Below are 12,253 nucleotides of genomic sequence, written 5' to 3'. Positions count from 1 at the left end.
AGCCCGGCTAGCTCAGTCGGTAGAGCATGAGACTCTTAATCTCAGGGTCGTGGGTTCGAGCCCCACGTTGGGCGACTATTCTTTTTGGCTTTTTTCAAGATAATTTTTTTAAAAAAGTAAAATCTAATCTGTTAAGTTTTATATTAAAAATATGTGATATACTAAAATTTTGATAAAAAATATAAAAGTTTGTCATAAAAAAGATATTTCGAGATATATAATTATTATGCTGGATGTATATTATAAGATTTGACACAGAGAATTGTTTAATAACACATAAAATTACTGGATTTATATAAGAAAAAAAAATGAAGAGAAAAAGCAAAAAGATTACTTTCTAGCAGAACGTGGTTTCGATCCACGGACCTCTGGGTTATGGGCCCAGCACGCTTCCACTGCGCCACTCTGCTTGTTGACGAGTTTTCTTTTAGTAATTGTTATTTTGATAAAAAGTATTTAATAATTTAATTATAATTTATTTCTATTATTTTAAACTTTAATTTAGTACAGTTGAATTATGATACATATTATATATATCGTATATTCGAATTATGATAGTACTAAATATAATATTTTTATTTTTGTGTATATGTAGCAATTGTTATATTAATTATTTACATTAATATATTAGCCAGTGCAAATGAAGAAATAAAGCGTGTATGTATGTTTATGTATATAAAAAAATAAAATATTAATTTTTTTATATCCATACACATACACATTATTCTCAGAATAATTAAAAATTTTAAAATATAACTTTATTTATTATGTGACAACTGTTATACTAATATAAATTATATAAATATAAATTAATTTGACAGTATATATTTGATTATATTATATTACTGCATATGTCGTAATTTTTTCTTATTTTTACAGTTGCAGAAGACATAATCGCTCTATTATATAGCGTGGACAAACGCAGTTTAAAAGCGATCATTTGTTATAGGATACAGGACTCCACCGACTCAGGTAATGTTCGCAATTCTACCAATATAAGTCACCAGTCCGTCTCGTGACTCAGCCCGGTGAGGCAGCATAGATATAAGCGTGATTTAACAAGCACGAACGTATACGTTCTAGTCGCTGAGCGGGGAATGCCTGATGGTTCCGGATGCCATGTCTGCATTGTGCGGCACGTGCAAGGGACAATCGATAAAAAGAACGTTAACGCAATCACGGAGGTCAGGCGTACGTCATATATCAGAGGCTGCATTTTTTGCAATGTTTTCTACGCCACACTGACAAATGCATAGATGCAAATTTATTATTTATATTGGATTGACGCACGAAAATCTAGCGTTTACCGTATTGGTATCGCATAAAAGATATATATTTTGTGTAAACATACAACAGGAATTGAAACTGTCGGTGAGTTATTAAATTTTCGATAACGCGGAAAGACGTATCTCACTGTCAATCATCGCGAATATATTTCCGCGAATCGTGTTGTTACGAATAAACATGCAAGTTGTTTTTGTGTATCTGTCAATGTTGAAATCTGATGCCACCGAGATTGTAACGGTCTGATTTCACGTATCTTTCGAGTAATCTAATTTCGCGCGCTCCAAGCAAATCTTCAAATTCGTTTGACCGAATACACAAAACAATTAGAAATTATAATACGTTCTTTGTAATTTACATATATAATTGTGAATAAATGTATAGTCGCATTTATTTAATCGCTACACACGATTATCAGCTATATAATATAATAAATATTAATTTGAAACAATGCAGTTGATGCTACAGTAGAATATAATCTACGTTAATTTCAAGAATTAACGTTTCTAAAAATATATGCTTGGAAAATAACCTACGTGTTATACGATGCAAAATCTTTTCTTTATAATTTAATCGACAAAACACAGATGGCGGTATTAGTATCGTTTATTGCGGGAAATCAAATAATAAACGGACCTTCATATTATCGATTTGCGCGTCGGAATAAAAATTTTAAACTCGTCTCGAAGAATCTGTAAGGTCTTTTTCCAATCGAATTAATTATTTTTTTCCCGTTTTATCTTACAGTTCTTCCTCCGCCACGATGAAACCTAACTGCGGTATCTTACTCGCAATTTGATGGAGGTAAAGCGACATAACTGTTCGTGGAATAGATTAGCGACGACCATGTTTTTCGAGGAGATGATGCAATCGATGACACATTCCGACCGTATCGTCGTGTCACCGTGCAATTTCTCGAACGCACGGACATTTATCCAGATGCACAATCTCAAGCTGCCGAGATCGAAGTCCGCCTCGCGGATCTCGAGGCGGAATTCGAGCTCCCTCGAGAGTATCGGGCCCGCCATTTCCGCGGACTTTAGTCCGCTCGTTCGTAGGTCGGGCGAAAGTCGCCAGCTGGTGAGAGCTATTTTGAACGGCGACGTTGCCACGTTTGCCCCGCCGTCTCGTCGCCGCCATCATGATCGAACAAGTTCAAACACGTGCCCCCATGTTTTGCTCGCTCGGCATAGAGATAACTGCGAGGCGAAACGACGCGGCTCCTTTTCATCCGGCCATTCCTTCGCTCTCGCCGCTCTTGGGCTTTTTACATACGCACGACCAGTCGCCGCGCCAATGAGGTCGCCGTCCCGCTGAAATTCCCGTCCCGTTCCCTTCGCTATCGCGTCAAGTACCGTTGAAAACGGAAGGGCCATGCTGCGTAAACATGCAATGAACCTATTCAAGCAGCATATATCACGCGTAATATTGGTTAAATATATCGAATTTTAATGAAGGCGAAACGCGCTGCAATATAAAATATCGAGTATATATGATATCGACGCGATTTCGAATCGCGCGACAATCACTCTGGACAATTTTTCCAGGTGCGTTAGTTTCGGCCGCAATCGGCCGAGCTGGACAAGAAATCAGGTTGCCGCTCGCGGCAACGATGAGAGAGCGCAGGAAGAAATGCGGCAACGTAGCACGACTGCGTGAGCGGAGATGCGCAGCATGAATAGCACCGACATCTGACAGGCCACCGCATTGACGCGGGGATATGGCGGGAAGGAGGAGGGGCGGTTTGACGTGTGCGATAGGAGAGAGGGAGAGAGAGAGAGACAGAGACAGAGGGGGAGCTTTGTCGACTGGCGAGCGCGCGCGGAGGTAAGGGCGCGTAAAAGTTTCCGCAGCGGTGGGGATGTTGCCGAAGGTGCGGCGCGATGACGGGGTTAGGGGAGACGCGCCGCCGGCTGGTCACAGCCGTAACATAACCAAGGTAATGTTACTGGATGAGTTGCCCGCCCGCCCGCAGGGACCTTTTGTAAATTTTGTAAAACACTCTAGTCTTGAAACGTGCGCGTCACCTTTTGATCCGACTTATCGTTAGTTAATCTTATTTATTTCCTTTCACTTATTTCCTTTAAATATAATAAAAGTCGATTTAAAATCTTGTTTAGTTGCGCATTTTGTGTCTGCTGTTTCTAAAACAAGCGACGTTTATACGTTTATTTATGTGTAATGTAAAAAGATTACCTTTATAGAAATTTTTAGATTTGATATTTTTAGCTTGAAACATCTATTTTTCAATGGGAGTTTTTGTTCGAAAGTCGAGTCTCTTTGTCATGCGAGAATCGAGCGTGTCAGATAAATAAAGCAAAAAAATTCGAACTTATCGATAAGTGAGAGTGTTCTCTCGAGGGGCGACGCGCCTCGACGATGATTCGAAATAAAGATCAGAAGCCACGCTTAATCGGTAGATAAACAATTATCGCGGGTAAATCAATTTTGAGCGATACGCGATCATTTATTCTGCGTTTTCTCCTTAAAGCAAATCGCCTCTAGATATATTAGTTCTTTCGATACCGTAAACATTCAGCATCTCGTTTTTCTTTTATACACTTTCTCTTATTTTTAAAATTTTGTCATCTATTTAACGCCAGAGCAGAAGAAAACTGTTTATGAAACGCAAGATAAGTCTCTCGCTTTTGAAAGATGTTTTGTTCGTCACACGTACTTTCAAGACATCAAAATAAACTCCGCTCATATTGTCCTTTTACATACATCGTTGTGAACGAAGTTTAACGGCCGCGAACTTCGCAAACTTCAGAAACGCTCTCTTATCACCTTATTTATCTTCGGTAAAGCGCATTTCTAATTCGTCGTCTTACTGCGACCAATTAGAGGATTGCTAGTGGGGGAGGAAGCACGTGGCAACGTGCGAAGTAATTGGATATAATGGGGAAGGCAAACTGAAAATATATTGTCAGACACGGAGGCTTAAGAGAGACTTAAAGTCCGCATCGTAGGCCGCGTCGTCTACTCTCTCAATCAACATCTCGGACGGCTCTAACTTTCAAGGCTCCGCGACGAGGCTTTCAAGCAAGCGCCTGAGAGAACGTGTATATGTGCGTTTATCCTTCGCTGACAATGCCTGTCTCTTTATAAACGGTCACGGTGTGACGGCGAGACTATATCGATGGCGAGGGAGAGAGAGAGAGAGAAAGGAAGAGGAAAATTCCATCTTTCTTCTCTACCCTGTGATAAAATGCGCCGACGTTCATTCATAATGATAGATCGCGATCGACATATTCGAAAACACGCGCGTGCATTCCAAAATCTTCCGCTCTTTAGCCGATTCTTGAGGAATGTCGGCCGTGCTCGTATCGGTGAAATCGTAATAAGCGAGAGGCGCGCAGAGAAGGGGCGAGAGAGAGAGAATGTGCGTATGCGCGCGCGCGCGTGTGTGTGTGTGTGTGTGCGTGCGCGCGCGCGAGGTCGTTGGTAAGTGGGGAAGAGGGAAAGGAAATACCCCTCTCACACGCCTCAGCCGTTCGCCCGCCCAACCGCTCGACTGCCAATCCCCACCATGTCGCCCTCGTCGTCGACCGCAACGTCACCATTCCCCGCTCCTACGGACTGCACGGCGCGCACGGATCTGCCCAGTAAATGCGAGGTTTCCGTTCGGTGTTTGTGGTACGTGCCAGTGAGAGAGTGCTCGCGTATACAGCCGCTGTGTACAGGCAATTGTACATATCTCGGCTTCTCGACGACGTCGTCGTCGTCGTCATTAGTGAACGGATCACCTTCGAGCATCATCATGCCGCTGAGTATCGGTGTTAATCTGCGAGTAACTGGCCACTGTAATCAGGGCGGTCGCAAATACATGGAGGACATGTTCTGCGTGGCGTTCCAACCGACACCGGACGACAAGGATCTGGAGTACGCGTTCTTCGGGATATTCGACGGTCATGGTGGCGGGGAAGCCGCGACGTTCGCCAAGGAACATCTCATGGACAGCATCGTCAAGCAGAAGAACTTTTGGAGCGACCGGGACGAGGACGTGCTACGGGCGATCAGGGACGGATACATGAACACACATTACGCGATGTGGCGGGAGCTCGGTACGATAGATTGTTGCGTCTCGTTGACACGCGCGACGATTCTTTGAATTTCCACGCGAGCTCGGAGCTGCCGACGAGGACACCGTTGCAAAATACGGTCTCCCGCAACGGCGATTCTCCGAATCTCGAGAATCTCTGTCATCGTCCCGCGTATTTCCCCCACCATTATCGCCATCGCGACTAGGCCTGATTAGGTTAGAGGTTTAGGTTATGTAACTTCCGAGCTAACCTGGAAATTCGAGTTCAAGGAGCGGTAAGATAAACGATGCGACGTCGCCTTCTTACGTTGCTTCGCGTATCTGAATCCTCTATAATTTTCGCGGCGGTATCGTCGCTTAACAGATACATTAACGATATGCATTCTCGGCGACCTTGATCGTTAGAAATGTATAGCTTTTTGTGTAATAAATGTCGTGACTGATACATATTTTGACCTGATGCTGTTTTTCGAACAGATAAATGGCCAAGAACCGCATCTGGATTGCCATCCACAGCTGGCACAACTGCCAGCATTGCATTTATACGGAAAGGCAAGATTTACATAGGTCACGTGGGAGATTCCGCTATTATATTAGGCTATCAGGTGGAAGGTGATCTTCAATGGCGAGCAAAAGCTCTGACGAAAGATCACAAACCAGAGAGCGGGCCAGAGATGACACGTATACAGGAGTCGGGAGGAAAAGTAGTTAGTAAATCTGGTGTTCCAAGAGTTGTATGGAATCGACCTCGTATAGGGCATAAAGGTCCAGTTAGAAGATCTACTCACATGGACGAAATTCCATTTCTCGCAGTAGCCAGATCATTGGGTAAGTGTATCTGAATATCTTTTCAAAAAATGATTTCATACAGATATAAAAGAATCTAATCAAAAATTTGTTTTAGGTGATTTATGGAGTTATAATTCTGAATTAAACACTTTTGTCGTCTCTCCCGAACCAGATGTCAAAGTTATTCCAGTTGATGTCAAGTCTCATCGTTGTCTCATTTTTGGTACTGATGGTTTGTGGAATATGTTATCACCACAAGCTGCGGTAGCAATTGTTCAAGCCACAGATAGACACAATGAAAAACATTTAATAGCATCTCAGCAGACTGGCAATTGTGTAAGCATGCGTTATTGTTATAGTACTAATTATATATACAGCTATTAAAATGCCAAAATATATGAAATATAACAATTATGTTGATAATTGATATATACAAACTTTTTTGGTAGGCTGATTTACAAATGTGGATAAATCCTTCAAAAAGTCTTGTGGACCGTGCATTGGAGAGATGGTCATCAACTAGATTACGGGCAGATAACACCAGTGTTGTAACATTAATGTTAGATCCATCAGGACCATGTCGCAGTGAGGTATATACATATATTCTTTAATATTTTTTAATATTTTGAAAATGTAACCAAAATGTAGTGCCATAATACATATAAAAATTTTATGATAAAATTAAAATTTTATATTTTATTACACTTGGAGTAAGATAAAAATAAGCCTATGCAGAGTGTATTTGTAAAATATTAAACTTAATACTTCTTATCTAGAACATTTTGTTTTTGTATAAGGTACTGTTTAACCAAAAGAAGGATCGTGTCATACATCATGGAACACACGCACCAACTACAACAATGATACCCGAAAACATCGAGAAAGTCAATTCAAAAATAATATCGCCGTGCATGCCGATACCGCCGCCAAGCATTTCTCCAAATCTCGATATTTCTACGAATCCCAATATTGATCTCAAACAACCGGACTCGTCAAATGGAAGTGACGAGATCATCGATCCAATGATACAATCACAAACAGTTTCGTACCCTGAAAAATCAATTTTACCAGAGATTGATATTTCCTCGGAATTACGAGAAACTGTGCAGGACAAAAATATTGAAACTACTGATGTCGGCGAGTGTATCCAGGTTGCCGAAATCTCCTCTAGCCAGATGCCAGAAGAAACCGGAGAATCAGAAGATAAGACAGCGGATAAAACCATTCTCGATAAATTAGAAAATTTTGAAAACGAAAAAAAGCAAATAGAACAGAACGAAAACGAGAACGCGAAAATTGATAATACACTGATTCAGTCAGATTTGAAATCGAATAAGCCTGAGCTTAAAGAACTTGTGGATGAGATGGGAGTATCTAATGTGATACGACAAAATATATTTTCTGATACGAAAGAGGAGGCAATTCAACCTGCTCCTCTTTTAAACAAGTTACGCCGAAGTGGCGGTATTGTTCCTGTTAAGAGCAAAAGTTTTGATGGTGAAGTAAGAAATGGCATTTTAAACGGATCGAGACACAAACCACAGCATTCTTTATTTCCCACCGCGAGGACAGACGTTAGGACGATAAAGCGTCGACACAGCATGAATTCCTCGCAGGCTCAGAATGTTTTTATGTCGACTCCAGATCCAAAGAGTTATGTGAGCGTAAAGTCGCGATACAATAGAGTATCGAAAACGTCCGTTACGGGAAATGCGTCAACAGAGGAGACAAAGAATACGTCAAAACGGGCAGACACTAGCTGCAAACGCAGGCATAGCACGATTACGCAAACATCGGTTCCATCGACTGGAGTTGAAAATGAATGCACGCAGCAAGAACCGTGTGCGAAGAGGAGGACACGTTCCGAGGACCGACGGCAGACTCCTACAGACGAGAACGATCCAGCCAATCAAAAAATAGAAAATGCGACCGGTCGGCTAAGTTGGCCCACATCAGACGGACGACCGGATTCAACATTATCATTAAACGGCGGCACTACAACGACACTTTCTTCGTCGTTCCAACGTAGAAGTTTAGCAAAGAAGGCCACACCTGTTAAAACCATTAGGAGGCCATCTATCAATGGCTCGAAACTACAACAACTGAGAGGTAGTTTTCTACGCGATTGGGACCAAGGTAGGAGCAATCGAGCGAGCAATTGTAATGACAGAAGAACATTAAATAGGACAGTATCAATTATCGGTCCTACAGATATGACGATGCCACAACGATGGTTAAGGTTGGTTTGACTAATTATAATTTTGATTTGTTTTAGAAATTTTTGCACGTAATACATTTAAAGAAAGTAATTTTATAAAATTATGTCATCATACATCTTGTCATATATTTTATATTGAAGATTATATAATAATTACAATTAAATAAGACATAAATCAGAAGATATAATTAAGAAGATATTATATTTTATCAATCTTTTTAAATATGTTTGATGAACTTGTACCAAACATTGTTATTTTTTATTCTATATAGATCAGATACAATGGCGGCTACACCTGTGAAAACGCTACGTTCGCGTAACGTAGACATTGTTGGTAATACGATATCTGCACAGTTAGTTCACCAGTATGGAGTAGTGAAGCAAAATCGATTATCTTTACCGAACAAGTTGAAGCAGTCTGCAAACGGTGGATCGCTACAATCTAGTAGAGTCAGGTCTTCCTCGTTGTCATCCAATAAACTTAAACAAGCGAATAGTAACAGTGGAAGCGTGAGTACTTGCGCGACCATTAATCCGTCGACTACAAGTTCCACTTCTGGTATAGCTAAGAGGGTCAAATCACCATACAATCCCAGTGCTCGATCACTGAGCACGCGATCTCGCATTAAACGTCTTGGAAAGTAAAGTTAATGATTATAGCTTTTCTTTCTTTTTTATGCGAATTTGAGTATTTTTAGGGTATGATACATTCTTACCCTCTTATTTTCCTTATTATTTTTAGTATAAATATTAATTTTTGCATATATATATATATTACATATGTCTCTCTTCAAAATTTTCTCACTTTTATTTTTGAAGTTGTGCATGCTTTCTCTCTTGATATATTTACCATGAATGGAGCTTGAGCTTTATAAATTAATGTTAATATTCTGTATTTTATATAGATAGAATTAAATCAAATGTAAAATTAAATAATTATTTGTGTACAATTATTTAGGTGTATATTTTAAAATGACAAAACTATTGTTCACTATTATTTTATCATTTATTATTGATTTATGTATTACTTGTACTATTATTGAAATGATTTTCTTTTCTTTTGTGCAAGCTTTTTCATATATATCTATATCTATTTTCTTTTATAAAATATTAGATATCTATGGAAATAAATTACTACACTCTCCCATTCTGTTTATGAAACATAATTATTAATTCCTTTTTATAGAAAACATATATATATATATATATATATATATATATATATATATATATTATATAATGGTTTGCAAAACTAAACTAGTCTGTTGTCATGTCCTTTGAGATGGTGTCGTTATATTCAAAATTTTTTGTATAGCTTGCAAAAAAAAGACGTGCGTTTGCAATTTCTAAAAACAAATTACATTTTTATCTTTGCATGGATATTAAACGCAATTTTTTTTTTTAAATATAAACTTAAATCATTTTGTGTTTAAGTCAAACATAGGGCACATAAAAAACAATTGTAAGGTGATATTGTAAATTATATATTCTACGAGAAATGATATAAAAATATAGCCTGTTCTTTCTTATACTTTCTAATATTTGATGAACTTACTAAATGTTGTCGTAGGACAAAATATGAAAGTATAATATAGATATTTGCATAAAGTAGCTTGACAATAAGAAGGTATGGATGCAAATAAAGACATGGGCTTGTATGCATATCTCGTATGCACATCCATTTGCGCATTTTCAATGATAATTATCGTTTGCGATCAGAGACGAATGAAGCGGTCACATTAGTGCTAAATATGAAATACAAATGCGGCCCGTAGCATATATACACGTGTATTTCTAGAAATAGTTTTTTCTCCTAATTAATTCCTCTTCGTCTTCGATAATAGTATGAAAAGAATTCCCATGTGATCAAGTCAAGAAAAGCATCGTATTTAGTCTATCCTTAAGCATTAAACTGTTTTCTAGTATATAGATTATGTAATTATACATTGATCTGCCTTGGCCGAGTACAGAATGGTCACTAAATAATTGGAAATATATACAATTATGATAAGAATTATGAAGAAAATATAATTGACAATTTTTATTTGTGAGCGCGCCGAGATATATATTTACAGAGAGAAAATATAATGTGGATAACTAATTGATATACAAAAGAAATTAAGATCTCAATGAATCAAAATCAATTCTGGACACAATTTTAAATAGAAGCCACTCTATATAAAGCACCAAACGACTATTATATGTGCGATACAAAAATCTAGATTTTAGATTATACTTAGATGGAATATAAAAAACAGCTAAAACAATTGAGGAAATTCAAGTTTCTTACGATACAATTATAACAATTATATTTTAAATGCAAACAAATATATTAGATCTAATAATAATTAAGTTGCGGGGAACATAAAATTTACAAATATATAAATATATTAATAATATATCAGAATTTTATGTATATATAATAATAATGTACAATCTTCTTATATCAGCCTTTCATCACTATTTTATCTTGTGCAAGTGTGCAAAAAAAGAAATTAAAAAATGAAGACAATTTAGGATAAATATCTATTTGATTTTTGTGCTATAAAGAAATTACTGATGTATAAGAGAGAAATTATGTGGCGTTTGTTACAACTTTACATTTCGCATTTCTTTATAGTTCATTGATAATAAAAATATGTTATTCGATGTTGGTTTATACATGAATATATATTATATATTTCCTATTTGGATTATACTTTCACATGTATTCAAGAAATAATATATAGAACAATTTGTCAAGGATTAGTAAGCAAGAAAAAAAAATACATTTAAGTTTTGGATGTAGAAAATTTAAGATTTATAAAGGGAACATTTTTAAAGGGAAAAAATATAACAGAATGAAATTGTATTAAATTGATAAACGTTATATATATATATATATATATATATATATACACAAACATACATTTATCGATTTTAAAAAATCGATTATTTATCAACTACCTTTCAAAGCTAATGCATTTTTTTCTAGATAAGTTTGTGCAAATAATATATATTTGAAGTATATCATTTCAATTCAAACTGTGTATTTAAGGAAAGATACTATTTGTAGAGTGTGTAGCTACTGTAAATGACTGTAATCTATATCAAAGATAAGAGAGAGGAAAACAAGGATGACACGTGCCTACAATAGTTACCACTCACAAATGTAAAAAAATTTTATTTGTATAAAAAAAAATTCTTGAAGTGAATTGAAGAGTAGAAAAATGAATTAGATATTGTGAAAGATATATGTTAGCAAAATTAATGGCAAATATCTATTTTAAGAATATTTATTTCAGTGCATGCACATGCCATAGATTCCACAGTACATGTAAATATAGAATTATTAGATGTACATATAATATATATATATAATATACGTGTGGATAAATTTTAGATTAGTGCGGCAGCAAACACGAAAAAAAAAAAAAAAAAAATCGTGTAGCCTCGATATTAGAGTTCATCATTTGTTGACAAATTATGCAAAGAACAGTCTAAGAAAAGATCTAAATAAATCTACTTCCTGCGCTCGTAGATATATCATTTGTTATGAGATAATGATATCAAGTATTTTTTAAGAAAATGCAAATAAGAAATTTATGGCCCAAATAGAGATGAGGAAATATTTGCGAAAAATATTATAACAATTTATTTCAAGTTAAGAAAGAATCATAAAGACCAGATTTCAGAGGAACTTGAACAAATAAGTGATCATGCGCATGCGCCATGTGCGTTTATAAATATTTTGATTAAATAAATTAAAATACAAATTACTTGTAAAAATCCTGTTATTAAGCTTATAATACTTTGCAGCATAATATAACTTTTGGTGACAATATTATTTCAATTTATCATTTTTATATATTAATATTTTTAGAAATTTTAAGTGATATTTATCATTTAATAAAATTATTTTTTAAAGTATATATATATAT

The 12,253-nt window shown here is 36.6% G+C and overlaps 1 protein-coding gene and 2 non-coding genes across 3 annotated transcripts; 2 read left to right on the top strand and 1 right to left on the bottom strand.

Moving 5' to 3' along the window:
- The first annotated feature begins 1 nt into the window (after nt 1).
- On the top strand, nt 2-74 carry Trnak-cuu (transfer RNA lysine (anticodon CUU)). Its single transcript has one exon. It is a non-coding gene; the product is annotated as a tRNA-Lys (tRNA).
- A 264-nt stretch (nt 75-338) lies between these two features.
- Trnam-cau (transfer RNA methionine (anticodon CAU)) lies at nt 339-410 on the bottom strand. The gene has a single exon. It is a non-coding gene; the product is annotated as a tRNA-Met (tRNA).
- Nucleotides 411-3,694: 3,284 nt separating this feature from the next.
- Nucleotides 3,695-10,982, top strand: LOC126852519 (uncharacterized). The gene is made up of 6 exons (XM_050597388.1): nt 3,695-5,348; nt 5,804-6,154; nt 6,231-6,451; nt 6,565-6,705; nt 6,913-8,354; nt 8,606-10,982. Exons 1-6 carry the CDS (start codon nt 4,814-4,816, stop codon nt 8,976-8,978), a joined length of 3,063 nt encoding a protein of 1,020 aa, XP_050453345.1. The 5' UTR covers nt 3,695-4,813; the 3' UTR covers nt 8,979-10,982.
- Nucleotides 10,983-12,253: the final 1,271 nt, after the last annotated feature.

This window comes from Cataglyphis hispanica, chromosome 10, assembly GCF_021464435.1.
Source record: "Cataglyphis hispanica isolate Lineage 1 chromosome 10, ULB_Chis1_1.0, whole genome shotgun sequence".
NCBI lineage: Eukaryota > Metazoa > Arthropoda > Insecta > Hymenoptera > Formicidae > Cataglyphis > Cataglyphis hispanica.
This window is presented reverse-complemented; position numbering and strand designations above follow the sequence as displayed.